The sequence below is a fragment of the Dermacentor andersoni genome, chromosome 2, assembly GCF_023375885.2.
Source record: "Dermacentor andersoni chromosome 2, qqDerAnde1_hic_scaffold, whole genome shotgun sequence".
Taxonomy (NCBI): domain Eukaryota; kingdom Metazoa; phylum Arthropoda; class Arachnida; order Ixodida; family Ixodidae; genus Dermacentor; species Dermacentor andersoni.
The window spans coordinates 152001626-152029101 of NC_092815.1; the positions used below are offsets into that span (position 1 = coordinate 152001626).

General features: G+C 45.4%; 1 protein-coding gene across 1 annotated transcript; it reads right to left on the reverse strand.

The window, feature by feature from the left end:
• LOC126540936 (uncharacterized) lies at window positions 1-27476 on the reverse strand. Its single transcript, XM_050187754.3, has 2 exons — window positions 27192-27476; window positions 1-2559 (listed from the first exon to the last, which is right to left on the reverse strand). Exons 1-2 carry the CDS (start codon window positions 27219-27221, stop codon window positions 1822-1824), a joined length of 768 nt encoding a protein of 255 aa, XP_050043711.2. The 5' UTR covers window positions 27222-27476; the 3' UTR covers window positions 1-1821.

Below are 27476 nucleotides of genomic sequence, written 5' to 3' on the forward strand. Positions count from 1 at the left end.
GTTCTGGTATAAAATCCTTTATTGATATTCGTCTAGGAAACGTAATCACACCAGCTGTACAGAGCAAATCACGGAACAATGGGGTCAGGACAACATGATCCTTGTCATTCATAAAGGTGCCTAAAGCACCATTTGCACTTCTGATAATTCACTGCACAGCACGCAAGAAACCGGAATGTAGGGAGAACGACACTCAACGCTGATTCAAAGAAAAAGAGCTGAAAGGACCCGTTGTACGACAAACATAGTTCACGAGCGCACATTCTTCGGCTTGGTTGTGTGGCATAGTTCACCCAGGAGAGTAGAAGCGACAGAACGAAGGCATAAGAGACGACACACCAGCATCAACACATCATTGTATTCCTTTGGGCCTTCGCTTGGTCTCTCCTGAGCTACGCAGAGAATTGTGCCATATAAACAGGGCCAAGTATCTGTCCTAGTGATTTCGGAACGGTCCAACAGCAAGATGTCATTTTCATAATTAAGAAAATATAGCAAGTCATTCGCGGTCGTCATCATGAGATGAACATACACACCAAAGTTGACACGGACTTGAGCTTCCGTTCTTTGACTTTGTCGTCGTTTTTGGTCGGAGCTGTCTGACGATGCAGTAAAGAGCAAAGCCACTTGATTCATGTTTCTTTAGTAACGACACACCCGCAGATTGTGATTTTTATGTAGGATTGCCTACTGTATCATGAGAGCTCTCACTATGCCAAGTGGCCTATTGCTGAGATTGAGCAACAGACCTCGAAATTGTCGAATGATGTCAAACACTTTGCCGTGTTCAGTTAAAGAGTGCACAGTATGTCGAACCAAAACCCTGATAGCGCATCTGTGGCATTCACTGTTGACCTACCAGGCTTTCACCTAACCTGCAGTTTTCTGCAGTTTTAGAGCGTTCGTGTTGTCCACTTCTCTTGCGTCCGCGTCTGCACGCATTACCCCTTCTTTGCATTATGAATCCTTACCAACTAGCTCAGCTCACTGTTGTTCTTTCTTATTTGGCATTGCCAATTAAGCTTTGCTCTCTTCTTAATTTTAGTAGTTTCAGATTATTATAGAGTCATAAACTTCTTGCAAGCAAGAGGATTAAAGATCGTGTTGCGATTGCGCCCAACTCACTGGAATGGTGCTTATTGTGTCATGACCTGCTTTTAACCACATCACAAGGAGTTGCTGGCGTTGCCTGTAGCTGAAACACAAACTAAGTTCAACAAGCTTGAGTGACATCACCGCTCCGTTGTATCCACTTAGCATATATCTATTAACAGATGCGCGCCCTATAGCGTGGAGGTGCCCGGTATTCAGAAACGCAGCCGTAGGTGACAAGTGAGACGTCAAAACTATGCAATGAAGTTCAAAACGCAATATTTCTTTTTAATATTATATTCTACGCTTCTCCAGACTATGTTTCCCTGCTGTAGGAAATAAATAAGATGATGCAATGACAAGTCGCTTACGCGAATGCACGTGATCAATATGCCCAGCGCAGTGTGTCTTAGAAAATAATGAACTACCTTGTATGTTCGTGAAGAGGGACATAAAATTAGATGTTTCGTTCTGGCCATTTCGCTCTTTTTGCCCAAATGACAAACGACGACAGTTGCTACGGCTACTGCTAAATACGCGAAACCAGGCATGAGCGCTGCACATATGGTGGCCCGCAGCACTTCTTCCTTAGCTACTGACGTCTTCACGCAGCTACAACCAAGACTGAGTGACACGACAAGCTGCCTCGTACGTGCTCGTCAAAGTTTGCACTTCCTAGGTTTCCGTCGCACAACGCGTCTCGGCAAGGTCTTTCCTAAGGTAGCCTCTTCAATTCGTCACTGCCCCACGGTTCGTCGACTCGTGAATCACGCCGGTCGTTTCGTGAATCTCTTCGAAACCGCCGTACTTCTCGATTGCCTTCGACAGAACTTCTTCCAGCCTTATCAGTTCGTCGGCCGTAGGTGTCAATTGTCGCACACTCCGCCTGCGACGTCCTTGGATGGCAGCCGACGTCGCCCCATTAACGAGGAAGAAAGTGTTGGTCATCAGCGACGCGATGATCGGGAGCAAGAAGGCGGACACCGCCAGAGGTGCCATGATGAGGATCAGCAGGGGAAACACGATGTCGTACTCGTTCTTGTAGTCGTGCTTGCCCACGTAGTGGTCGTAATAGTAGTCCCCTTCAAATTCGTCGTAGCGCCGCCTGTCCTGCCTGTGGCGGCGGCGGTGAGGATGGTGGCCGTCGCCCACTCCGCCTTTACGCTTGTCCGTGGCTGGGGGCCAGTAGTTGTAGTACGGCGGATAATCGGCGCCGTCGACGTCGTAGTCTGCCACCACCGGAGTGCTCCCGCTCGAGCCAACGTGAGCACGGCGGCGCAGCGGCGTTGGACCCGCGTCGAGACGGCGACCGTGGCGGTGCCGGCGCACTGGACTACTGCGTGTGAGCCCCCTGCCGTTTCCGACAGCGATGGTTTCGGTTGGCGATGACGTTGTCGCTTTTGGGTACGCTTCGCAGCACACTGCCAGGAAGGCGGACAGCAGGAGACCAACCTTTGGTGGGGAGACCTGCTCGAAGGAAAAGGCGAATAAAAAGACCAGTGAGGAACTCTTGCGCATATGTATAGGTGCTTCAATACGAGCATTCCTAACGAGCATGCACAGTAATCGGTGTGTTTGCACGGACACCACAGTCATAGGTTGAGAAATTTGTCAATTCATCATCTCGAGAGAACAGGGCGGCTAGGCGGTAGCACAGGAAGTCACGGTAGTCTAAAGACTGCACTAGTGCTAGCCAAACAACGTGATAATACGTAGCTGCATGTTTTATTCAAGAAACACACGTATACAATGAACTCGCGCATATCACTTAGTGCCTGTACCGTGTAAAACAAAGCCATAATCATAAAATTTATTTGACAATATGGAACATGCGCGACAACATCGTTAAATTACCCTAATAATAGTAATGAAGTAAAAGGTACTGTATTTTTGTGGAGAACACAGTGCACACAAGCGCGCAAAAAAATGGTCGAGCAAATTAAGTTCCGGTTAAGGTAGGGTAATGCATCATCATGATCATCATGATGATGATGAATACAAAATGTGACATTAGGTAAATAAATGATGAATCGGCATATTTGAATCGTACGGCACGATGCAAGCCGATTTCGCTCAAAAAGCGCGAAGAAAGTGTGAAAAGAGAAATTGTGTTGCTGAGTGTCAGATGTCTGGTCTGCCCGATATTCCGTACATCTTCCACGTAACAACAGGAAGTCTTTGCACTTTTTGTCAGAAGGAACTCATGTACGAGGAGAGTATGTTAATTAACTCTTTGATTTTAGAGGGCTAGATTCAATACAACAAAATTGACCAAACTTGCGTCTAAACGTATCTACATTTTTTTAATTGGTGCCGCCGAGTGCTCATTCACACAGTGGTTATAAAACGTGTATAATTACAGTAGAAGGGCGGACAAAACAAGTTGGCAAAACTGACAAAGTTTTGTAGTCGTCTGCTACTGTGCTCATCTTCGTAAGATAATTGAACTTGATTACTTCCATCAGGACACATTGTCTGCTCAGACTAACCGGACTTTCCTTTCTCTGCTCCTGCCACATAAGTAGCGGACCCAATTCACGGGCAAAGTTCGTGCAGTGATTGGAATTATTCATGTAGCGCAACCAAAATAGGCGACAAGCATGGCTTAGATTACCGCGTTCAATATAATTCAACTTGTGTTCGTGATAAAGCGATTGTCGGTGAAATTATTTGATTATTCGGTTATAGAAGTTTGATATATGCAACATGATGTGGCTATAGAACTATGAGCGATATGTAAAATTTCCATTAAAGAACAATGCCGTTTAATCGACGCCAAACTTTGCGAATGCGTCCTGTAATCATGCTTCATTTCCGAAGCTGCATAGGTACAGTTACTCGCAAGGCGTAATGTTCTATGACTGAGTCACTTGATCGTGGTGTTGCGCGCAGTGGCTCTTGTTACGCACAAAAAAACTTAATTAAAGCTTCTATCGCTTTACGTGTTTTAACCGCGATGCAATTGCGAGGCACGTGGGAGGGATATCGGAGTAATTTTGACCTCTTAAGCCTCTTTAACGTGCGCCTAAATGTAAGTACACGAGGATTTATTCCCGTGTCACCCCCCTCTGAATGATGCCACCTCGGTCGGAATTGAACACGAGACCTCAAGCTCAGCAGCGCAAAAACTAACCAATGTGCTACCACGGCAGGTGGTTGTGTGGAAGACACATTACACTTGCAGTCCTCCAAATGCTGGTACTTATCAATCTAACACTATAGAAAAGCAGACAAGCAGCAATTGGAGAGTTCCGTGCCAAGCAAGCACGCAGTCAGAGCTCGCGCAAGCGAATAAATCAATCAATCCATCAATCAATCAAGTAGACGGAGCGCAGCAGACTACAAATGCGTGTCCCCCTGCAGATGCCACCGGCGCGTTTTTCGCAGGGCCGCCATCGGAAAGGAGTGTGGAAAGGAGTCGTGGCGCGAGCGCTGACGTCTGCAAAAGCCATTCTGTGCATAAGAGAGAGAGATCTATTTACAGAAAGGCAGAGAGGTCGGCCTGAGCTATAACTTGTGCCTAATTCTTATTCTTGTTGTACATTTACTATGTTGTGCCTGTCCTGCTTGGACCCTGTTGTGGTCTGCATTATGCAATAAATAAAAGAAATAAAAATAAAACCAGATATATTGTAGGAGTTGGAGTTAGCCATAGTTGGATTTGGGAGCTCAGGGCAAAACCATAAATGAGGCAGTGCAAAGGGACATGGGCTGGGCCACGTTTGAAGTCAGACAAGAGCAGGGCAAAATTTATTCGGAAGAAAGACTCAGTGATATGGATAAAAATAAATGGGCGGCTAAAGTACGCAAGTATCTGTACCTGAAAAGCGTGGACACAGAGCGAAGGAAGGGGTCAAGAAAGTTGGCAACCAAGTACAAGATGCTTGAAAGTGTAGATCGACAACCAGTAATCATCAGAAAGAAAGTTACAGAAACAGAGACAGCGAATTGGATGCAAAGAGTGGAAACGAAGATTATCATAAAGATTTAGGGGAATGACAATAAAGAAATTAGAAGAGAAAATCTGTACGATAACATGAAGGGCAGTGCCTTGCTATTTGAGGCTCGAGTTCGTTGCCTAAGGACCAAAACATAGCAGAGCAACTATTCGCAACTAGATGAGGCATGCGTGTGCTGCAGATGAAATCCGGAGAATACTAAGCCCATAACCTTATAAAATGCGAAGGGATTCACCCAGCGAGAACCCTAAGAAACGTACAGCTTCCAGAAGTGCTTGGATTTAAAGTAGACGGAAATATGAACTGGTCAGCAGTCGAGATAAGCAAGAGGACTTTAGAGTATTGGTGGAAAAAGCTCGAACAAGAAACTGATACGATCGTGTCCATTACAGGCAAAGGGAGCGGTACAAGGTAGATAGAGAAGATTATAGTTGTGTTCAAGACTGCTAGAAGGAAAAGCATTGATAGCATACCTGAGTAACTCAAGCAGGCTAGGTGACGATTTTGCCCCGGCCGTTTCAAAGGGAATGGCAATAAACCATCATTATCAGTTGTCTTACAAATCGCCAACAAACCGTTTCAATGACGAATCCAACATCATACTTGTACCTGCCAACAGGAGCACCGCAGGGGTCTACTCTTGGTCCATTTCTTTCTTCAATTTACGTGCATGACTTGCTTCAGATATTAACCTCAACCAATGCTCTCATGTACGCTGATGACACTGCCATTATAATTACTCGTAATCATACTTCCGAACTAGAGAGCATCGCAAACATAGAACTAGAAACAATCTCAGGTTGGTATCTCACGAACAAATTACCAGTGTTACGAACCATTACAAGACGGAGAGGCGCCGTTACCCCGATCCTCGCAAATCGCTTAGCAAAGAACAGCAAGCCATCCCCAGGAAGATACAGGCAGGATCCTTCCCGCACCTTTACCTTCAAAAGAAGATGTACCCGGAAAAGTACGAGAAGGAATGTAATTTCTGCAAGACTCAGTTAGGCACGCTCTAACACGTCAGTGGAGTATGCGATTTCGTCAAGGTAATCCCCCCACCTCTTACCTGCCCCACTACCCTACCCCATTCCTCATCCACCCTTACCGAGCGATGGGAGACCTTGCTAACCAGCCCCGCCCTGGAAGACCAGCTCGTCCTGAACTCCAGGGGCCAGGCGGCTAGGCAAGCATATGGGTACCGTGAAGAGGGAACCACTTCCATCGACGGCGTCTAAGAAGATGTTGAGCTCGGCTCAATAAAGTTGTATCTCTCTCTCTCTCTCTCTCTCTCTCCTAATCCTTATAAGTACTTAGGCATGCACATTACATCTGGAGCATGGTAACGGAAAACTATTCCAAACCTTTCTATTCCTCTTCTGCAATCAGCCCTTTCGGGAATGTTCAAAAATTTTTGTGAGCCGCACCCACATCTCCTGTCTGTCACGCGACGTCACGAAAACCGCGATAGCTCCCCCTCTGATACCACGCGTACACACGGGTTATGCACCAGTAGACCAAACAAAAAAACTAGTTATTTCAGATTCCACGCCTTTTAGCCATTAACTTTCGGCTATTGGTCAAATATTTTCGGGCTGCACACACTTCACCTGCCTGCCACGTGACTTCACAAAACCGCGAAAACTCACCGCGTCAAAGTCACGTGTACGCGTTAAAGATGCACTAATGTGCCGAACAAAACTCAATTTTTTTTTCAATAGCCGCAGCCTGCCCCTTTCCGAGAGGAATAAAAGATGGCTGCCGCCGATCGCTCAGGCACTGGCTACTTGCACCGACCGGAGAGCGTGGGTTTATTTGCGTACAATAAATCTTTTTGCGTGGCCGTGTAACGTTTTCAAGCACTTTCGGCTCGTTTACGAGCTCACTGTGCGAACACTTCTTTCCTGATAATCCGTTTTAGCGGACTTCTTAACCTTCCGTTGCATGCTGCCGCGATTTTGACTGATCTTTCGGTTATCGATTTTCAGTGTGCACTGGATCGGCCCCATCGAATCCCTTTCCACTTGAGCGTGCTCCTCACCTCTTGTCAGCCAATTAGATAAGACAAACCACTCACTGTAGGCAATGTTATTCGTTTTTAAAGCAAGCAAAAGTGACCTCCTATAAACGAGAAGAGCGTTTTATTGGTATGTTCAGACAACCCTGCGGGTCAACGCCCGATGCTTGCTTTGGCGGGTACGCAAATTAGAAGTCAGCAGATTGGAATAAAAATATATTGAAATAGTTTTACGTTATAGGGCCTCAGATCTAACTTGAAGGCTTCATATAAATTACATAATCAATAACGCTAACAAAACGCTAGGTTACCTGCGACCTAAATTTTGTCGCGCACCATCTTCTTTGAAGTTAGGTCGTTATAAAACATTAACTCGTATTAAACTAGAATACTCATCAACAGTGTGGCATCCTAGCCAACATTACTTGCTTACGTCCTTAGAACGTGTTCAGAATAACGGTGCTCCGTTCATTATTTCCAACTTTAACTGAGCAGCAAGCATAACAGCAATTAAAACTAATTTGAATCTTGCATCGTGGACCTCGCGACGAAGGATTTGTCGGCTCACTCTGCTCCACAAGTTATATTATCATTCTACCATTACAAAATATCTTCCTCCATCGCCCAATTTCATATTGCGTCGCATGGTCCTATCGTTTCTTACTTGTCTTCCTAAGTCTTTATTTTCTTGTTAGCGCAACAATGTGTTCATTATATTCATGCTCACAAAGTAGTCCTCTAAAGAACGGAACGATCTTCCCAACGAAATTGCATCTATTACTGACACCACAAATTTTCGCGAAGTTTTTGTTGGTATTGGATGAACATTGACAGTTTTGTATTTCGCACTTACTAATTATTTCATTATTTTTCTTACCGAACATTGTATACATAGGAGCCAGAATTTACGTGTTAGCGTTTTTCACATTGTCCGCTTCAGTTTTCTTTCTGCCGAGTCCTCTCTGTAATGTCTTCATGTCCCTGAGGGTATAATAAATAAATGACTACTAAGAAAACTAAGTATGTATTATTCTAGTCGAGAAACAAATTACTTCGGTTAACTGACATTACGTTAACTATTATCTGGACCCAGCTTGAATCAACCAACCTTTTTACATACCTCGGAGCGACCCTAGACAAGCATCTACACTGGCAACATCAGATTGATTCGATTTGCGCGAAGATTACGTCCGGTTGCTGTGCTCTCCTAGATGCGTGAATGATTTGATGTCAGTATTCTCTGTATCTTATACTTCACGTTAGTACAAACTCACCTGATATACTGCATCGAGTCGTGAGTTTGGACATACCATAATTATCTTGAGCCCTTAAGACAATTACAAAAGCGAGCCCTTAGAATCCTTTCATTTTCTGACTACTCTCGACCCAGCAAGGTACTGTTTACTAAACTACGCGTGCTACCTTCTGATTTTCTTCGTGAAGAAAAAACACTACTGAATGCATCCACACTATAGCAAGAAACAACCTTCCGTTTGATATATCTTCATTTAATATTCCTATGCACTTCCAACAGGGAGCCGTACCTTCGGAAATGTTAACTTAGCTGTAAAAGGAAATGTTTATGGTGAGCGTATGCTGGAGTTTACTGGAGCAAAAATTTGCTATAATCTACCGTGTGACCAAAAACTTTCCAACTTTCCCATTTCAATAAAAAATCACTACCTTAAAACTAATGACACACTTTGAGTTCACGCTTACAGTTGATATTATCCGCACGTAATCCCATAGCTACACCTATATTTTGTTGCTAATGTGATATTGCTTTGCGATGTGATATGATTTTACGCATTCCCTGTGATCTATGTGGTGTGACATTATGCATCATTTGGGATCTGCGAGATGTCATATTATTTGGGATCTTTGTGATGTGATAGTATACATTCAATGAACGTCGCTATATATATTATATACCTTGTATAACTTCTACGCGCTCCTGTTATTTTTAGGAGTTTTTAGTTTGTACAATATTATTACCTCTGGCAATTGGTACTCTGACGAGCGTATAGAGTGCCTGTCAACTTTTTGTACGTTTCCTCTAAACTTCTGTGTACTGACGTCTCTAATTCTGACAAATGGTTGCCTGCAATTCATTTATCTTTCTCAATTGGACCCTTCGCTAGCTGCTGGCTATGGTTCAAGCAACGTTTTGCGTTCATTCAGTAATCCAGCAAAGAACAACTAAGAAAAGCAATTATTCAATCAACCAATCATTTAACCATCGTGTGAAAGTATCCTCATTGAAGCACCGGTGCATGAACTGAAGCCCTGCCGGCCACAACGTGTTTTCATTTTAGATGGGAGGCTGCACTGCAGTTATTACATCGAGATCTACCCTTTGACAAGTGTACTCAGCGCACTGTTAAGTGCTATTAAAGAACTGCAGTGCACAAGATTTACCATTGTTCTTCAATAGCTACCCTAACATACCCGTGTAGCAGGCAACGAGCCTGCTGACAAGCTCGTGCGCCCTGCGTTGCATTTCATGTCATTGAAGAAAGCTCCGCAGAATACAAAAAGAGGGCGTAAAGAGTTAGCACTGAAGCTATCAAGAACACCTTTCCCCGTTCCCGCAACAAACACTCACACCAAGTGCAGGTGACATTTCGTTCCCTCGAGGCCGCTGGATATTTGGAAGAGAGGTGCTTCGGCTCCCCCTCAAGTTGCTTCGTCATGTATAGCATGGAGTCGTAATGATGAAACTTGTTTGTGGAAAAGCACAGCTAACCTCAATGGATGGAGCACGGTCAGGTGGGGTCCGGCTCAAATCTGTCTTCGCGATCAGTCCTTCATTGTGTTACCAAACGACTTGTGTTGCCAGCCGTACTGTGACGGACTTCAGGCACTGCCGCTTTTTATAAGTGGCACTCCAGCAAGGCAACTGAACGGCTGTTTTTGCAACGCTTCGACTGCCTGCAGCAAGCAACTCCCCTCTTCCTCCTCTGCGCGTTCATTGCGCCCTATCAACAACGTGCGCGTTTAGACCGGAATGACCTTCGCTTATTTTATTTTTTTTGTACGCAATTATAACTGCATCATTCTTGGGTGCGCTATCGGTCCAGTAGCATCTTACCACCGCAACACCGACACTGAATAAAAAAAAACATATTCCACAGCTGTTTATGACCCCCAATTAAGTTAAGCACTACTGCACGCAAACCACAAACAAGTGAAGCAAGGGAGCCCTAATTTACAAGATATTTCAAGGGCGCCTATTCAATGAGACCTTATGTGCGCAGTAGGTCTCTGGGTGACACCGCTCATTCGAGAAGGTCCGTTACACTCTAAATCTCTTCAACGCAAAGAGACGTCGCGCTGGTGCCTTCTCGCCGTCCGCGCGCCACGGCTGGGTTCAAGAAATAACGAAGAGTAACAGAAGGGGGAATCCCCTCTGCGTCGCCGCATTCATTAAATAAACGCCGGGCACGCGGCACGGTCCCGTGACGGCGTCAATGCGTGCCCTAGTGCTCTCGTCAGCGCCTTTAGTCCGCGCTCAGCGTGCAGACGACGCGTACACGCGCATTTCAATTTTCGGCAGCAAAGCGCGTCGAGACCGCCAAGCAGCCGTTCCTTTCTTTCTCTCTTTCTTTCTCTCGTCGCGCAGCCAGCCATGAATGCGTGTGACCGACCAGCCGTGAATGCGTGTGACCGACAGGCGCGACGCGATGCGCCAGGTTTCCGGAGGAAGCGACGGAAGGAGGCGCCCCCCCCCCCCTACCCCCCGCCACCCCAACCGCTGTCACGGTCACACTACGGCGGATATCTCTCAAGCACTGCGTCTGTTGCGTCGCCTGCTGGCTGCTGTAAATAGTTTGGCATGGACTGCAAAGCCAGAAAGTGCGGGATGGAATCCTAGCTGCGGCGGCCTCATTTCGATGGGGGCGAGATGCGAAAACACCCGGGAACCGTGCATTGGCTGCACGTTAAAGTATCCCAGGTGGTCAAGATTAATGCGGAGTCCACCACTACGGCATGCCTCGTAATCATATCGTTGTTTTGTAACGCATAACACTGGAATTTCGATCTAACTTTTTAAGCTAGTTTAGCGCCTGCAACCTGTGTGTCACATGATACGCAGCTTGACAAACATATCAGGACGTACCCTCGAAGGGGGCCAGAAGACTTTGGAGCGTGGGATCCGCGAAAAAAAATTATGCTTAGTCAATGCGTCTGCTCTTAATTGAAGGATGTAACCGCTAATTTCGCAGGGCTACTTTCACATTCGACTACCACATCATCACCTAAATTGTACTCTGCGTATAAATTTGACTTTTCAGCGAACTTGATTCCAGGTAAACTTTTGCGATCGGCTGTACTCTGCCAGTCGCTAAGGGGACCATAAATACATATGCTTCGTCTTTTGATACTGGCGCATTCCAAACCGAATGTAGTCCTCGTTATTTTTGTTTTTCATATGAAGGCCTGAAATGTACTAATTGCGCATAATTAAATCTTAGTCCGATATGTAATGGCCAGTCCAGACAGGACAAACATTGGGAGGGACGAAGCTGCAATAAACAATAAAGCTTAACAATTAATCGCTTTCATCGTCGTCATTCTAGTGTATAAAACTTACTTGGGCCATAGGCTAACGCGTTATTACATCTGCTGTAAACTCCTAAATTAGTTACTTCCCTGAATGTTATGTTGTATCGATGCTTTAACATATAGAAATTCGCGCCCTTTCTTTACTGAAAATGGTATCGTGCCTACGTAATAACACTTAGCACGTCCTTGTTTGTTTGTGTGTATGCTTATTATTTGATTGGTTCCGTTGATTGCACTGCGCTTAGTTGCAGAAACTGCAGAACATGGCGTTTGCAGAATCTGGCACATTTGCAGAACCTGCTTTATCGCCGGAACGTTTTGTCTCTTTTTCGTTCCCTTTTTATAACCTCTTCATATCATCCTTTGATCACTGATCAATTTACTGTTCCTGGAGAAGCCGGCGACGCAATACTCGCAAGCTTTTCTGATTCCATCCAAATAGGTAATTGATTTACAGACGTCCGTAAAGAAAATATGGCTGCCTCGTCAGCATCCTTCCTTTGTACTGCATGTGCGTAGCAAACAGTTTCTCGCACGATATGTCCTCGTCGACCTAACAAAACTGAGAAACTGAGAAAGATAGAAAGCTTCTTGGTACGTTTCGTTGCTTAGAGTTTGTAAAACAGTCGTTATCTTAATTTTTATGTACAGTACGAAGAAAAAACTTTGAGGACGCTTAAGGTTTACCTTTAAGATCGGAACCCAATAGAATTCAAAGGTCCTTGACTGCTTCTGACGCTTCCCGGAAGCTGCAGCATATGTAACCATAATGCTTTCCTGGAAATGGTTCGCGGCTAACGCTACGCAGGAAGGCGAGCTTTCTGGTTCTTTTTTTCTCACCTGCACCCCACGGCGGGCGCCGCCGCTACCGCAGAAGCGTGGAGACAACCGCCATCTCGGTGGTGTTGCATGGAATCGGGCGGGGCGCGCCACTCCGACTAAGACAGACCTCAAACGGAAAATGGGTCTGTGTTTGAGTTCCCGCGTAGCAGAATTATGTTTTCTCGTATATTCAAACTACAATCTGACGCTATCATGTCCGTAGGTGGCGCGTAAGTCGTACTTTACGAATTTTCTGACGCATTATACTTGGAGAAATTCAATTAGTTCAGAAACGCCTATGTGCCACGTGGAGGGCCTGCATGGTTCGGGGTGATTTTTCTCTAACGGAGAACCCCGCCGGCGCCGGCACATGATTTTCTGCGACACGGGGCCCTTAATGCTTTCGCGTTAAAATATCCCTTCAGTTAATTTAAGTATAAAAGGTGACTCTTACATGTCAAAAGTCCTTGGAATTATAGAGAGACCTGCTAATAGTAACAGTACAACGACATCTCGCATCGCAATCGCTTACACTGCTGGCGTTATCGTTACTGCGTGCATTTCGCCATGGTTCGGCACGGCTTCATGAACAATTGCTCATCGTTAGTTATTTGTTGCTCTTTATGTTGCGATGACGCTGTGTGCTCAGATCACTTTTTCTGAGCCGATGACTCGGGGCATTCACAATTTTTAAAGTGATGTTTCCCGGTAGACCAATCACAACACTTTAGATCGTGTGTAATTCCGAGTATAATAATATATGGACGCACATCTATGCTAATCATAATTCTCCATATTGCAACCAGCTCCGGTTGTCTGTGTATTTTTCTATTTAAGACACTCCTAAGACAGTTGATTTGTACTATTTAGCGGATAAGTGAAGTTGAACACCGTGGTGTATTAATTATCCGGTGACGAAATAGCCTGCAAGGGTTTTATGACAAAAAGCCATGAGTACGTACTCTTCCAGAATAACAACATATAAGTAGATCATGCAGTAATGGCCCATCTTTCCCATGATGTCTATATAAAAACATTCTCGTGTCTCAATGCATCCATTAACGCTACATCTGCAAACAGTAATAAGCTCAAAACTACGCTAAGGAGGCTGGAGTGGTGACGTCACGCTAGTGGGCCACTTTTTTGCGCTGAGAAGCACGCAGCGGACAAAACAGAAGCGCGGCAGGCGCTGCTGCGTGCTTGTCGGCATCGCACGCAGAATGGACACGGAATCACCGACAGAATGAAAACTCTTTGCCAGAAACCTGAAAAACATTGCAAATAAAAGTTCTATAACGCTTCTCAAAGCCATTGAATCAGTAATTTTCTGAAAAGACTTAATTAAAGCAGACACTCTAAACTTTGCGCACACACCAACTATCGTGGGCAGAAGGCACGCGGTCTGGCTGCGGGTCCGAGCTGCCTGACCAAGAAGTCCCTTTCTCCCTGCCGCTTCCGCTTCCAGACTAAAATGCTCTACCTTCGTCTCCTCAGCAGGCAGGACACTACCTCGAGCCGGTCATCTACGACCCGTCGCTCAATCCCATCACCGCTTTGGTGAGAGCGTCGCCACTTGCCTCATCGCCTTGCTCACCGTCAATCAACGGTGACCTATCTTGCGTTGACTGCAGCTCATGTTCCCGATAACAATGCGCCATAAGGATAATTTGTGCTAGTCTCGTGCTAACTGTAATATACCGCTCTTGCTCTAATTCATTCAGTGTCTATTATTACTTATTTCCCGTTTCTTACGTGTGTTAGATGTCTTGTGGGTTACGTGTACAAACGGCTTTGTCCTAATCTGGTTGTTCTGAGGTCATGAATCAGTGACCCAATGAAAAATTTAAATAGAACGTGAACCGCACCTCCCCCCCCCCACCTCCCCATTCTTTTTTAAAACCAAATTTGCACTAGCTGCTGCATGTATTAAGTTCACCCGTGACACCAGAAAACATTGCTTCTAACTGAGGATCTATACACAAAGCAATTCCAATCTGCCTCTGTTTAGTTTCCGCCATTAGCCTTCCACTAGTCAAAATTATTCAGGCCCCGCCCACTTTCCTTATATGTCACGCGATGTCTCGAAAACCGCAAGAAATCCCCATCCCAAAGTAATGCGCACGTACTGGTAATGTACGATTAGGCAGAACACAAGAACCAAAATTATTTCCGACTCTACGCCTTTGTTGGCATTATCCCTCCGCTATTGATCAAAACTTCTTGGGCCACGTCCATTTCGCCTTGTCACGCGACGTCACAAGACCCCGAAAGCTCACCACGTCAAAGTGTCGTGCAAAGACACTAAACATGCGTTATTATGCCGAACCGCGCTGAATTTTTTCTGCAATAGCCAGATGCTGTCCCGTTCCGAAAGGAACAGAAGATGGCTGCCCGCCAATGGCTTTGAAGCTGACTGCTCGGAGCCACCGCCGAGGGCGTATTCGTTTGCCTATAGTTGGAAACGGAACATCCAGTTACAATTAGAGCACATTCCGAGTCACACACTACACGCCTATTAAGCCAATGCGGATGCGCGTTCCTTTACCAGTGTTCGCTCGCCTCGTTCTACTATTTCATGGTTTCCTGCTTGATTGCAGGAAATACAATACTCATCGACTGAAAGTGCACCTTTGTATCCTACACCTCAATTCATCCCTCACTGCTATAGATGAAAGTGAAAGAAACGTGGCTCTTAGAGGCGATCAGGGGCGCTATAAAATAAAGCTTTTCCAAAAGTTTGGCTACAATTCCTCCATCAGCCCTCCACAATTGGTCAAAAAATTCTGGAGCCCCCCCCCCCCCCCTTTCCTGCGCCTGTCTGTCATGCGACGTCACTAAAACCGCGAAAAAGCCCCATTTATATGATAAGTGAGCACTCACGCATGATTAGACCGAACGAAAGAAAGGTAATTTCTGATTCGACGCATTTTTCGTCATTAGCGAAAAAGGCATCGTTTGACCAATCGCTATTGGTCAAACGTTTCCGGGCAGCGCGCGCTTCATCTGTCTGTCACGCGACGTCACAAACCGCGAAAACTCAACGTCTCGAGGTGGTGTACGCGTTAAGGGAGCATTATTACGCCGAAAAAAGCGTTTTTTTTTTTTTTTTAATAACCTGAGAATGCCCCGTTTCGAGAGGAATAGAAGATGGCTGTCCGCCGATCTTTGTGGCGCTGGCTACTCGGAGCTGCCGGGGTGCATGACTTTATGTACGTATAATAAAAAATTATTCGTGGCAGTATAACGTTATCGGGACATTTCGGCACGGATACGAAATCACTCTGCCAACTTTTCTTTGCTGAGGATCCGTCTTAGCGACATTTCTAAACTTCTGTGGCACGCTGCCGCGATTTTCGACCAGCCACAGCATGGCGGGGAAGCGGAACAATCGCAGACGCCGGCATCACCCTCCTCATCCGGTTATCTCCTTTCACTCTGCTGGCTCGGCCCCAACGAAACTCTGTCCACTTGGGCGTGCTCCTCACCTCTTCTCAGTCAATTAGATAAGAAAAACTTCTCAATGTAAGCAATGCTATTCGCTTTGAAATCAAAATAATGTGACATCCTACAAACGAGAAGCGCGTTTGATTGGGCTTTTCAAATAACGCTGTTGGTTGCCGCCCGATGTTTGCGTCGGTGGTTACGTAAGTTTGACGTCAGGAGATTGGAATAGTTTTACGTCACACGACCCCAGTTGTTTCAACAGCGGCTACCCCTTTGTGGGCGCTAAACGACATAGATGGGGAATCGACGTACATGTCACCACAGCTTTCAAAATTGGAGCACTTGCATTATTTCGAAATGTATTCGAGGGGTGTTTTCGCGCTGTAATGTTATGAAACAATTTTATTTTATTCAACAAGCTAATGCTCATTTATTAAGCGTTTTTGTCTAAACTGAATGTCTGTACGGCCCCTTCATAATGAAGTCATACAGAAACGATCAAAGATGGTTATCTAAGTAAGCGAACAGCTTTGTTAATCCGCTGAACGCTCTGCGCATCACTAGAATGCAACAGCTGTAGAAGGACAAATCATAAAACGTCTTCCTTAAAGCTTTAATATTTTTTATGATACGTGCATGAATTTGTTGCGTAATCTTTTGGACGAGCAAAGGAAAACGTTTCCGTGGAGCAATCAATGATTTAAATTTATTTAATCCTAAGTTAACGTTACTGCCTGTCCCAATGAAACCACAGCCAACCGCGCATACTGCACTGAAAGAGGCATTAAAGAAGTGTTTCTCGATGTAAATGTTATTGCAATAGTCGAACTTGGTTGCTGACGTTCCGCTTCGTGGTTCTGTGCACTAAGCTTTCTCATCTGTTCCAGTCGTGGCTGCCGTTCCGCACATCTCTCGACTGTCTAACGTTTTCGAACCTTTTCGAGACGTCAGGCCGCGCCGTAGGACGCCACCCCAAGTTGTCGTGGCACCAGTGCAAGCTAAACATGGGGAAGCACACCAGTTGCAGACACTTGTGCATCTTCTCACTTCTTCTCCTCCTCCGTAACGCCAGCAATGCATAATTACCAGTCGCACCCTTCGGAAGCGTCAGCGCACTCCTCCTTTCCCTGTAAAGAAAAGGACGAGCCGCCTTCCCACATGATGAAGCACCCCTCTACTTCCCCTTTATTCGAACCCGCAGAACTTCCTCGTCTTCTGCTCGGTTTTGAACATCCTCCGCGCCCCGTGATTGTCCGCGAAACAAACTAATGCAGAAGACTTCTAAGTACCACTGTTGTTCCTGTGTTCGTACATGCCCCAAGTCAGCTGTGCTGGGATCATAAAGGGTTTATTCTGCTCCTTATCGTCCACCGATGCTTGCGACGCTTGTTTCATGCCCGTGGTTTTGAGCTTGTCGCCTTTTATGGATTTGTGCTATCGATGAATGGTTTTACGAAGAAAAATTTGCTATGAAGCATTTTCCACGTCGATCTGCTGTAGCCCTTCTTGAAAAGCCTTCTTTCCGTTTTGCTTTCTCGTCTTCGCAGCAAAAGTTGCGGGGACCTTAGCCTTGTGCCTTTTCCTGGGCTGCTTCATTCGCCACTGTGACATAGCCTTGACGATCTGCATTTGCACTGAAGGAGGTTACCGAATCCACGTGCTTGCCCGTCTTGGCGTCCGTTGCTTACTCGATGAGTTGTAGCCATTAGCAGCGCAAACGGCACGCTTCTGTGTCCCGATGGTCTTGCTTCTGTTTCTATTCGTTTGATGAAATGTATTTGGTTTTGTTCCACCAGACGCTCGCGGGCACAGCTGTGAAGGCTGTACGACACCTGAATAGTCTGTCGTCTTTGTCTTGCACTCAGTCTTAAAGTCTACATCTGGCAAACTGCGTTCAGCTTCACCAAAGGTTTCCCGTTTTCCTAATGTAGAAATATCTTCGTTTAAGTACGCATGGATTTTCGCTGTCACCGTTGGCGATAGTTCAATCCATGAGTGAGAAGTTGACTCTGTAAATTGTGGCTCCTCTTTGATGCTTATATCTCGGATCGTTCTTCCTGCGGTGCGAATAGCAATTTGCCTCTTTCCAGTTTCTTGAACTCTTAGTCGTGAGGCTGACATGTCTAACGATCTGGGAGCCCCTTTCTTGAGGTCTAACACGCATAGACTAGATGTGGTGACATAGACGAAGAGCGCATTCTTTCCTGTACTTCTGTCGCAATCCGTTTTCTTAGTGATTCCATGCGGGCCTGTCGAGCCCTTAACGTGTCATCTGTTTCAAGCTGTGCTCTGACCTTAGCTAGAATAATCTGACACCCGCAACTGTCATCTTACTCAATCTGAGCTTCCAATTGGCTGATGTCTACTGCATCTCCTATTATGACGAAAGCCTTAAGTCGATCGTCTTAAAAAAGAAAACGCGTCGTCCGGACAATGGTACAAAAACTATCATCATCTGCAATGACTCATACCCCCGTAAGCTAGCGAAAACTGCAATGGCTCATCCCTCTCTTAATGCAGGGGCTACAAGCGCTTAGCAAAGTGAAGCATACAGTGCATGCATTCAATGGAACAACGCTTACAACGTACAGACACGCGGCGTCTAGTCGAGTGGCACAAAAAAAGAGGCGTGACCTTCTCAATGGTTCATACCCCCGTAAAGCTCAGGCTACAAGCGTTCTGCAAAGTAAAGCGAACATCGTATACATTAATGAAATCACTCATACAACCCACAGAACAACATACGTGTAAATTCCTTGTTGAGAGTATGCAATGTAAGGTTGAAGAGAAACGCCGATGGCGCGAGCCGGGCCCGTTTTCGACGCCGCTTAGCTGCAGCTGAGCATTATAAACGAGTCGAAGTAGCCGAATTCCGAAAACGGCAACGCGACGATGCGAGACGGCGCATTACCAAGCGTGCGGCGGACTTTCGGATTCACGTGTGACAGGAGTGTAACATGCTCCGAAATGTTTTCTTTATCGATTCCCCTGAGCACGTGGTGCTGGTATATCAAGGCGTGATGAAGATGCTTCAACTCACGTAATGCTGGGCACTCCAAATGCAAAAGAACTTCGGCGGTTGCGATGACGCCGGTAACATCCTCGCTTACTAGTCGCCGCCTTTCAAATATGGCCTCCATGATCCACTCCAGTGCCCAAAATGCAGGCAATCACTGGTCGACTGCGACATGAGGCAAAGTCGGCATCATGGTGGCATCTGTCATGAATATTTCGCTTGATGAAGTTCCAGACATCGTGCACGGTAACATTCATTGCAATCTGGGTCTCCGGGACGCTTAATCCTCGCACACCAGCTTTACTTTTCGGCGGCTTCACAATATTTCTCCAGGCTCGAAATACCGTCGCGGATTCGTAAAGACTGCACGATCTCACCTCTGGAGGTCCTGTCTCCCTGGTTCTGGCAGCAAAAAGTACAGAAAAGGACGAGCCGTCTTCCCCATGGGGAAGCACCCCGCTTCCTCCGCCTTTATTCGAGCGCGAAGATGATGATGATGACCCTGACGGCACCACTTCCTCATCTCCTGCTCAGTTTTCAACATTCCCAGCGAATTACTTTCGCTCTGCTGGCTCGACTCCATTAACAACCTTTCAACTTCTGCGCATTCCTTGCCTATCCTCATGCAATAACCGTTTTGATGAAACAAAATGCACTGTAAAATAATTTACACCCTTAAAACTGAAAAAGGGTCTAAATGTGTCTATAACTAACACCCTTAGGGTGTTATTTATATAACGGACCCCGAAGGGTGTGAGTTATAGACACATTTACACTCTTTTTCACCTTTAAGGGTGCAAATTATTTTACAGTGTGGACCGAGGAGGGCGTTTGATTCGGCTGTTCAAAAAAAACGTTGTGGGTCTCCGCCCTCACTTAATTGTAGCGGTAGTTAAGTGAATCCAATGTCGGGAGATTATAATAAAATTTCAATCGAATAGTTTTACGTTATAGGGCCCCTGCTGCATAACACTTACGTAATCATTGATAAGTGTTATAACAACTATAGCAACATAACGCTACCAATTATAACGCTCGTGTTAGTAATTTATTCCAAAGGCCCTATCTAACCCGTACGCAATTAAGTTTGTACGAAAATCCTCCATTTTACTCGCCTAAATCACCAAACTTCGACTCGGTATCAAGTAGACGTCTTTCAACATGACGGGCAGTTTCTGTGCTATTCTTAAAAATACTTATAGCTCAGTGGAGCGCTTGCGTGAACTTTTTACTGAAAAAGTCGTATTTAACCCACGACATTGAAACTTTACCGGCACGTCATCCATAACCTACAGGGGCGTATCCAGGGTCAGGGTGGAGGCACACCAGTCACATGCCCCATCCCCCGATGGACCCTTCTTTTTTTTTTTTGCGAGAAATAGCTGGCATCAAGAGACGTGCGTCAAACCCGCCTGCCCCGTATTTGCTCGAGAAATGGCACGATGTCCTCCACAGCCAACCTCAAGTATTGGGGCGTAAAACACATCATTGATACCGTTGCCTCAAGAGATATAGGCAATATGTGCACACCGGCACAGGAAAAGCAACGGAATCAAGCAGCGGATACTATGCTACACTGAATTAACGCGCACCCTAAACATATTGGTCTACCTTCAGAGAAGCGAAACTTTCTGTTATCGTGGCTCCAGGCCAAGGGCCGCACAGAATTAAGGTTGGGAACACGTACAGAGAGCAGCGGGGATCTCGGTTCGCAGCGCGAAAACTCACTTTTGCATCGACTTCGGGAGTCACAGCCGACAGAGTCGCACAGTGTGAATAACCAGTTATTCACGTGGCTTTAAGAGTCTATCGAAAACATATACTGCAGAGAACACTCTGACAGACCCCCGCTTCCTATTAGGCACTGTGGGAGCACACTGAAAGTTGTGACCACGAAACGAAAGCCCTGCTTGAATGCTGGGGCCAGCTTCAGCTCCCTATGTACCGCACTGTCTCACTTCGTTGCACTGACACAGCGTCGGAGGCGTGATGCGTGTAACGCATGTCAGGTTCAGGTATCTGGTTCATATTTCATGTGGGTCACGTTCTTGACTCGAAAGAACGCAGCCAACTGGCCGCAGCTCGCCCTCGGCAAACAGCGGGGATCTTCGATGCGGCGTGTCGACGAGCTGCCAAGAGACACCCTTGCGGAAGGAGAGAGGCTCCTGCTGTGCCTAGAATCTGTGCTGTGCCGGAACCACTGCCAGCGGCATGTTATTTCGCAGTGTTGGGGATTACAGCGTGCTAAATACGTGGCGTGCATTAATCAGAGCACAATGAATAGTGAGTGTTACAGCTTGCAGTACAGCACTTGCAGGTAAAGCTTTACGCGGCACCTTTAAACAAAAAATAAAAAGTACCCTTAATTTCATTTGAGCGTACAAAACTGGCCCAGTGAGTCGTTAACTTGTCTCTAACGATCTCGCAAGGTGAAACAAGTGGGCCTCATGCATGGAAAATATTTCAAATGCCTTTGCGAAATTAAGAACCTAGACAATATTTATATATCCAGATTATAACTCTTCCAGCGGCTGCTTGTCTGATGTTAAAACTAAATTGATTCACGACGTGGGAGGGTAGCTTCGGTTCCTTTCTTTTTTTCCTTCTTGTTTATTTTTTGTTACTCGTCTTGTTCTTTGTTTTGTCGACGATGATTACGGTACATGCGGCTCTCCAAGAGTCAGATTTTTCATTTTAATATTTTCCTTACTAAATGTCAATTTAACGTTCCAGGAAGGAAATTTAGTAAATGATAAATTACGAAAAATAAATACGAAGGAAAGAGCTTCTTTCAGGGGGCAGCTTTATCTACAGACATCAGTAAATCACTTAAAAGTACGCCCCGTGACATGAAAAGAGGTTTAACCTTATAGACTTGAACAGTAGTGCCTCATGTTCGACCCTGTAAACATTATCACCACACAAATCACACAAATCAATCACCTCGATGGTTAAAAATATCTAAATTTACTACTTCTATTTACATGGCGTATTAAAAGAACGGCAGAGCATGCTCCGTTCCTATTTTTAACCTCCAAGAAGGCGATTCAACAGCGTAATCGGGCTTAGTTTAGCTCGGCTCTCGCAAAACGAACCCGAAATCGAGTGGTCGTGGAGCATATTTCATGCTCGGGCCTGACAAACCAAGCTCGGAAACACGAGTTACACTCGCCGCCGTAAATCATTGGCTACGGCGTTGCACTGCTGAACTCGAGGTTGCCGGTTCGATCCCTGCCGCAGTGGTCGCGTTGCGATAGAGGCGGAATGCCGAAACGGCTCGTGGTAACATCCAATTGGCGCACGTGTTGAACAGCACCAAGTGGTGAAACAATTAATCCCGGGAACCCCACTACAAGTCGACTCGAAATCACATCGGGGTTATAGTACGGTAACACCTCAGGATAGTTCTTTTTCTTTGAGAGTTAGACTAACGTACGAATGTCGTGTGACGTTTATTCACTACCGCATGTATCCACATGCTTCCGCCGTTATGTTTGGTGTGCTTTTTCTGTGCAGCATGTGTTCTTTTTTCCTTCATCACTGTGAGCTATCCATATCCTGCGCAAGCTATGCCACCCATCCACCCCGACATCGAGTGACGTAATGTCTCCATTCTCCTCGCCCTTGTCTTAAGCTAGATCACACTCCTCCTAAAGGTGACTCTCGACGCACGGGGATGGTGCTTCTTCCGCCACGAGAATTAGTCACCGCCTCAAGAATACGAAAAAAAAAAAACAGTCCCGTTCGTTAAACACGTCGTCTACTTCATCATCATCAGCAGCAGCAGCAGCCTATTTTATGTATACTGCAGGACGAAAGCCTCTCCCCGCGATCTCTAATTACCTCTCTCCTGCGCCAACCGATTCCAACTAGCACCCGCAAATTTCTAATTTCGTCGCGCCACCTAGTCTTCGGCCGTCCTCTACTGCGCTTCCCTTCTCTTGGTACCCATTCTGGCACCCTAACGGTTATCTCCTCTACGCACAACATGACCTGCTCAGCGAATTTTTTTTTTCTTTTCATGTCAATTAAAATGTCGTTTATGCGCGTTTGCCCCCTGATTCAAAACGCTCTCTTTCTGTCTCTTAAAGTTACGCCTAGTATTCTTCATTCCATCGCTCTTTGCGCACTCCTTAACTTGTTCTCAAGCTTCTTTGTCAGTCTCCAAGTATCTGCCCCATATGTCAGCACCGGTAAAATGCGCTGATTGTATACCTTCCTTTTCAATGATAACGGTAAGCTTTCAATAAGGAGCTCACGATGTCTGCCGTATGCGATTAAACCCATTTTTATTCTTCTGTTAATTTCCTTCGCATGGTCAGGGTTCCCTGTGATTAGTTGACCTAGGTAAACGTACCCCTTCACATACTCTAGAGGCTGACTGGCGATCCTGAATTCTTCTTCCCTTGCCCAGTCATTCATCATTATCTTTGTCTGCTGTATATTAATCTTCAACCCCACTCTTACACTCTCTCTGTCCTCAATCATTTGTTGTAACTCATCCGCAGTGTTGCTGAATAGAACAATCTCATCGGCAAACTGAAGGTTGCTGAGGTGAATATTCGCCGTCGATCCTTAATCCTAAAACGTCCCAGTTTAATAGGTTGAATATTTCTTCCGAGCACGCAGGGAATAGCATTGGAGAGATTGTGTCTCCTTGTATGACTCCTTTCTTTATAAGTGTCTTCCTACTTTCCTGGTGTAGAATTAAGGTGGCTGTGGAATCTGTAAATATTTTCCAAGGTATTTACGTAAGCGATCTGTAGTCCTTGATTACGCAATGCCTCTATGACTGCTGGTATCTCTACTCAATCAAATGCTTTTTTCATAATCTATGAAAGCCATATAGAGAGACCTATTGTGCTCTGCAGATTTCTCGATAACCTGATTAATGAGATGGGTGTGATCCACTGTAGAGAATTCCTTCCTGAAGCCCGCCTGCTCCCTTGGTTGACTAAAGTCCAGTGTTGTCATTATCCTATTGGAGATTATTTTGGTAACTATTTTATATAATACTGGTACTAAGCTAACAGGCGTATATTTTTTCAGTTCTTTAGTGTCTCCCTTTTTTGGATTCGTATATAGTTTGCATTCTTCCAGTTTTCTGGGACCTTTGCAGTTGATAGACATTTCGTATAGAGAGCCGCAAGTTCTTCAAGCATCATGTCTCCTCCATCTTTCACTAAATGACTGTTATTCCATTTTATCCTGCCGCTTTTGCCCGTTTCATGTCTTGCAAGGCCGTTCCGACTTCATCTGTAGTTATAGGAGGAGTTTCTGCATCTTGTTATCGTTTCGAATGGAGTTCTCCTGAATCCTACGGGTACTGTACAGGTCAGTAAATAATTTTTCCGCTGCACTTATTATACCTTCGAGATTGCTGATGATATTACCCTGCTTATCTTTCAGTGCATACATCTTGGTTTGTCCTATGCCAAGTTTCCTTCTCGCTGATTTCAGGCTGCGTCCATTTTTTACGGCTTCCTCAGTCTTTCTCAAGTTATAATTTCGAATATCACTTATTTTCGCCTTGTTGATCAGTTTTGACAATTCCGCGAATGCTATCTTATCTCTTGAGTTTGACACTTTCGTTCTTTGTCGTTTCTTTATTAGGTCCTTTGTTTTTTGGGAGAGCTTGCCTACTGGTTGCCTTGGTGCCCTGCCTCACACTCCAGTTGCTGCCTCTGAAGCCAGCCTCGTTACGGTTTCATTCATTACCTCTATCTCATCATCATGATCTATCTGTTCTAAGGCTGCAAATTTGTTTGCAAGCACGATCTTAAATTTGTCAGCTTTTACCCTTACTGCTTCTATGTTGACCTGTTTATTCTTGACCAATTTTGCTTTTTCTTTCTTCAAATTGAGGTGAATCCTAGCCCTCACTAACCTATGATCACTGCACTTTACCCTACCTATCACTTCTACATCCTGAACTATGCTGGGATTGGCAGAAAGTATGAAATCAATTTCATTCTTTGTTTCACCATTAGGGCTTTTCCAGGTCCATTTTCTGTTGCTACGCTTCTCGAAGAAGGTGTTCATTATTTGCAGCTTATTCCTTTCTGCGAATTCTACCAGCACATCTCCTCTGGCGTTTCTAGTATCGACGCCGTAGTTGCCAATTCCCTTTTCACCCGCCTGCTTTTTCGCCACTTTTGCATTGAAGTCACCCATTACTACTGTATACCGAGTTTGCACTTTTCTCATCGCTAATCCAACATACTCATAAAACTGATCTACTTCCTCATCGTTGTGAGTGGATGTTGGAGTGTAGGCTTGTACAACGTTTAATCTATACATCTTATTAAGTTTGATTTCGACTACTGCTACCATCTCATTGATGCTGTAGAATTCGTCAATGTTGCCCACTATGTCCTTATGGATTAAGCATCCCACTCCGTATTGCTTCTTACCAGAGAGACCTCTATAGCAGAGGAAATGGCTGTTATTTAGCAACGTATAAGCCTAACCAGTTCTTATAATCTCAATAAGGCCGAAGGTATCCCAAACAATGTCTGATACTTCCTCAAAGAGTACTGCTAAGATAGCCTCACTCGACAGAGTTCGGCAATTAAAGGTTGACAGGGTCAGTTTCCATTGGCGGCCTGTCCGGACCCAGAGATTCTTAGCACCCTCGGCTGCGTTACAGGTCTGACCGCCACCTTGTACAGGTGCTCCGCAGCAGCTGGGGACTGAGGGCTGGGAGTTGATTGTAGATATCATTGGGGAGGTTGTGGCCGAATACTGCACCAGGGAGGCCAATTCCTGTTCTGGGGAGGGAGTGTCTTTGTTCAAGCTTAGTCTACTTAGCGTCCACCTAAACAGCGCTTTACCGACGTAACAAGTATACGTAATCGTGGGCGTTCATCGCAGGCGCCGGCTACTCTTATGACATGTACAAAAATCTAATGTTGCAGTGATAGACCTTCGCAGAAAACAGAGGCGGTTCTCACGCATACACTTCCCAAACACCCCGAAATAACTTCCATTGTAATATCTTAAGCGCTCTGATATGAAGCTCCGGTATGATTTTTACACTTGAACAACGTGGTTATTATAATCAGGCTTACCAAAAAAAAGCATATGGCATATAGAAGTAGTTCACTCTCGCTATTCACAAGTGGTGATAAACCGAGAGTGCCTTCCATGCAATTTACGGTGGCGGGTTATAGCAACAGCACTGTTAACGCGCCCTATACGACCAAGTAGATATATAAACGCTTTGGGTACCACGTACTACAAACACACCACTGCAAAGCATCACTTTCCTGAGCTAGATGTTCTGGTTTCGACCCCAGGCGCATTTTATGGGAGTGAAATGCAAACATGCTCTTGTACTTACAATTATGGGCATGTTGAACAACCCCACGTGGTCAAAATTAGTCAAGATTTCTCCCCGTCAGTGTGCCTCATAATCATATTGTGCTTTTCGAACGTGCCACCCCAGAGGTTAACTTATTGTAAACGTCACTTTTAACTTTGCACGTTTGTGTTTTGTAAGTTACACTGCGCCCTCCTTCAGCAGTTTCTTCAGGACGTTGCTGAGCAAAAACAAACAACATTTTTAACAGACTCGGGGCACACCCTCAACTCTGTGAGATACACAGAAGTAATCGCAAGTTTATTAGAGATCTTATAACAATTATATGAAGCAAACAGACAATAAAGTAAAGAAAACTATGCATATAAAGGTTACCTGTGTATTTTACTGATGTCTATGGGCAATAATAAAAGAGAATACATTTACGATAAGCTTAATTTTCCTTATAAACAAAAGGAGAAATAAAGATGCAGCTTTGGCTCCAACCAGAGGCAAGTTGCCTTTCCTACCACTTTGGTTTCCACTTTTCATTATTAATAATATGAGGACATTCGCAAATTTTCTCTCCGTTCGTAATTAATTCTATATTTCAAAAACACTAAATTATGTTTGCGTTCTTTGGCTTCGTTGTCCAATCTTTAGGGTTATTTATGACTCAATATCGAGCCCGTAGATTCCCCTACTTCTTCTTGTACCTTATTTTTTAAAATTGTACAAGAACACTCTTCCATGGTTTCTCTTTTCTTAGAACAGTACACTCCCTTAACTCTTTAGAGCTTCCCTTCATAGCGTAGACCGCCAGCAGCCGCCATCGGCGCTTTCTGTCGTCAATTAACAGCACCCACGGAAGCTCTCTGCTCAAGCTTCCTCTCAGCGACACAAGTTCAACGAGACGCGATTCAATCGGACAACGAAAAACAGGAAACCGTGCCTTAAACCACGCGGAACACTCACCGCCCGTAGTCCGAACCTGCACAGTCTCATGGCGGCGGTGGGACAGGCCGTCCGCTACCTGTCCCAAACCCTGAGCCAGCAGGCAGTCACCGATGGCACACAGATTAGAACAGACCGCTGTACCACACGCGACACGCGCAAGATCCCTGGACTCTTCTGCTGCGCTACAAGCGTGCAGCACGACAGGCAAGAAAGCGAGCCAATCCGCCAATTCGCCTCTTTATAGCGGCCGGCCAAGTGCATTCAAACTTGCGTCCTCCTCGCCGACGGAAAGGCATGCGCGGA

Bases quoted from the DNA above. Each gene is read 5' to 3' on its own strand.
- LOC126540936 (XM_050187754.3), bottom strand. From the start codon at position 27,221: ATGAGACTGTGCAGGTTCGGACTACGGGCG. The intron at 2,560-27,191 runs GTGAGTGTTCCG...TCCTTCGAGCAG, and splicing joins GCAGGTTCGGACTACGGGCG to GTCTCCCCACCAAAGGTTGG.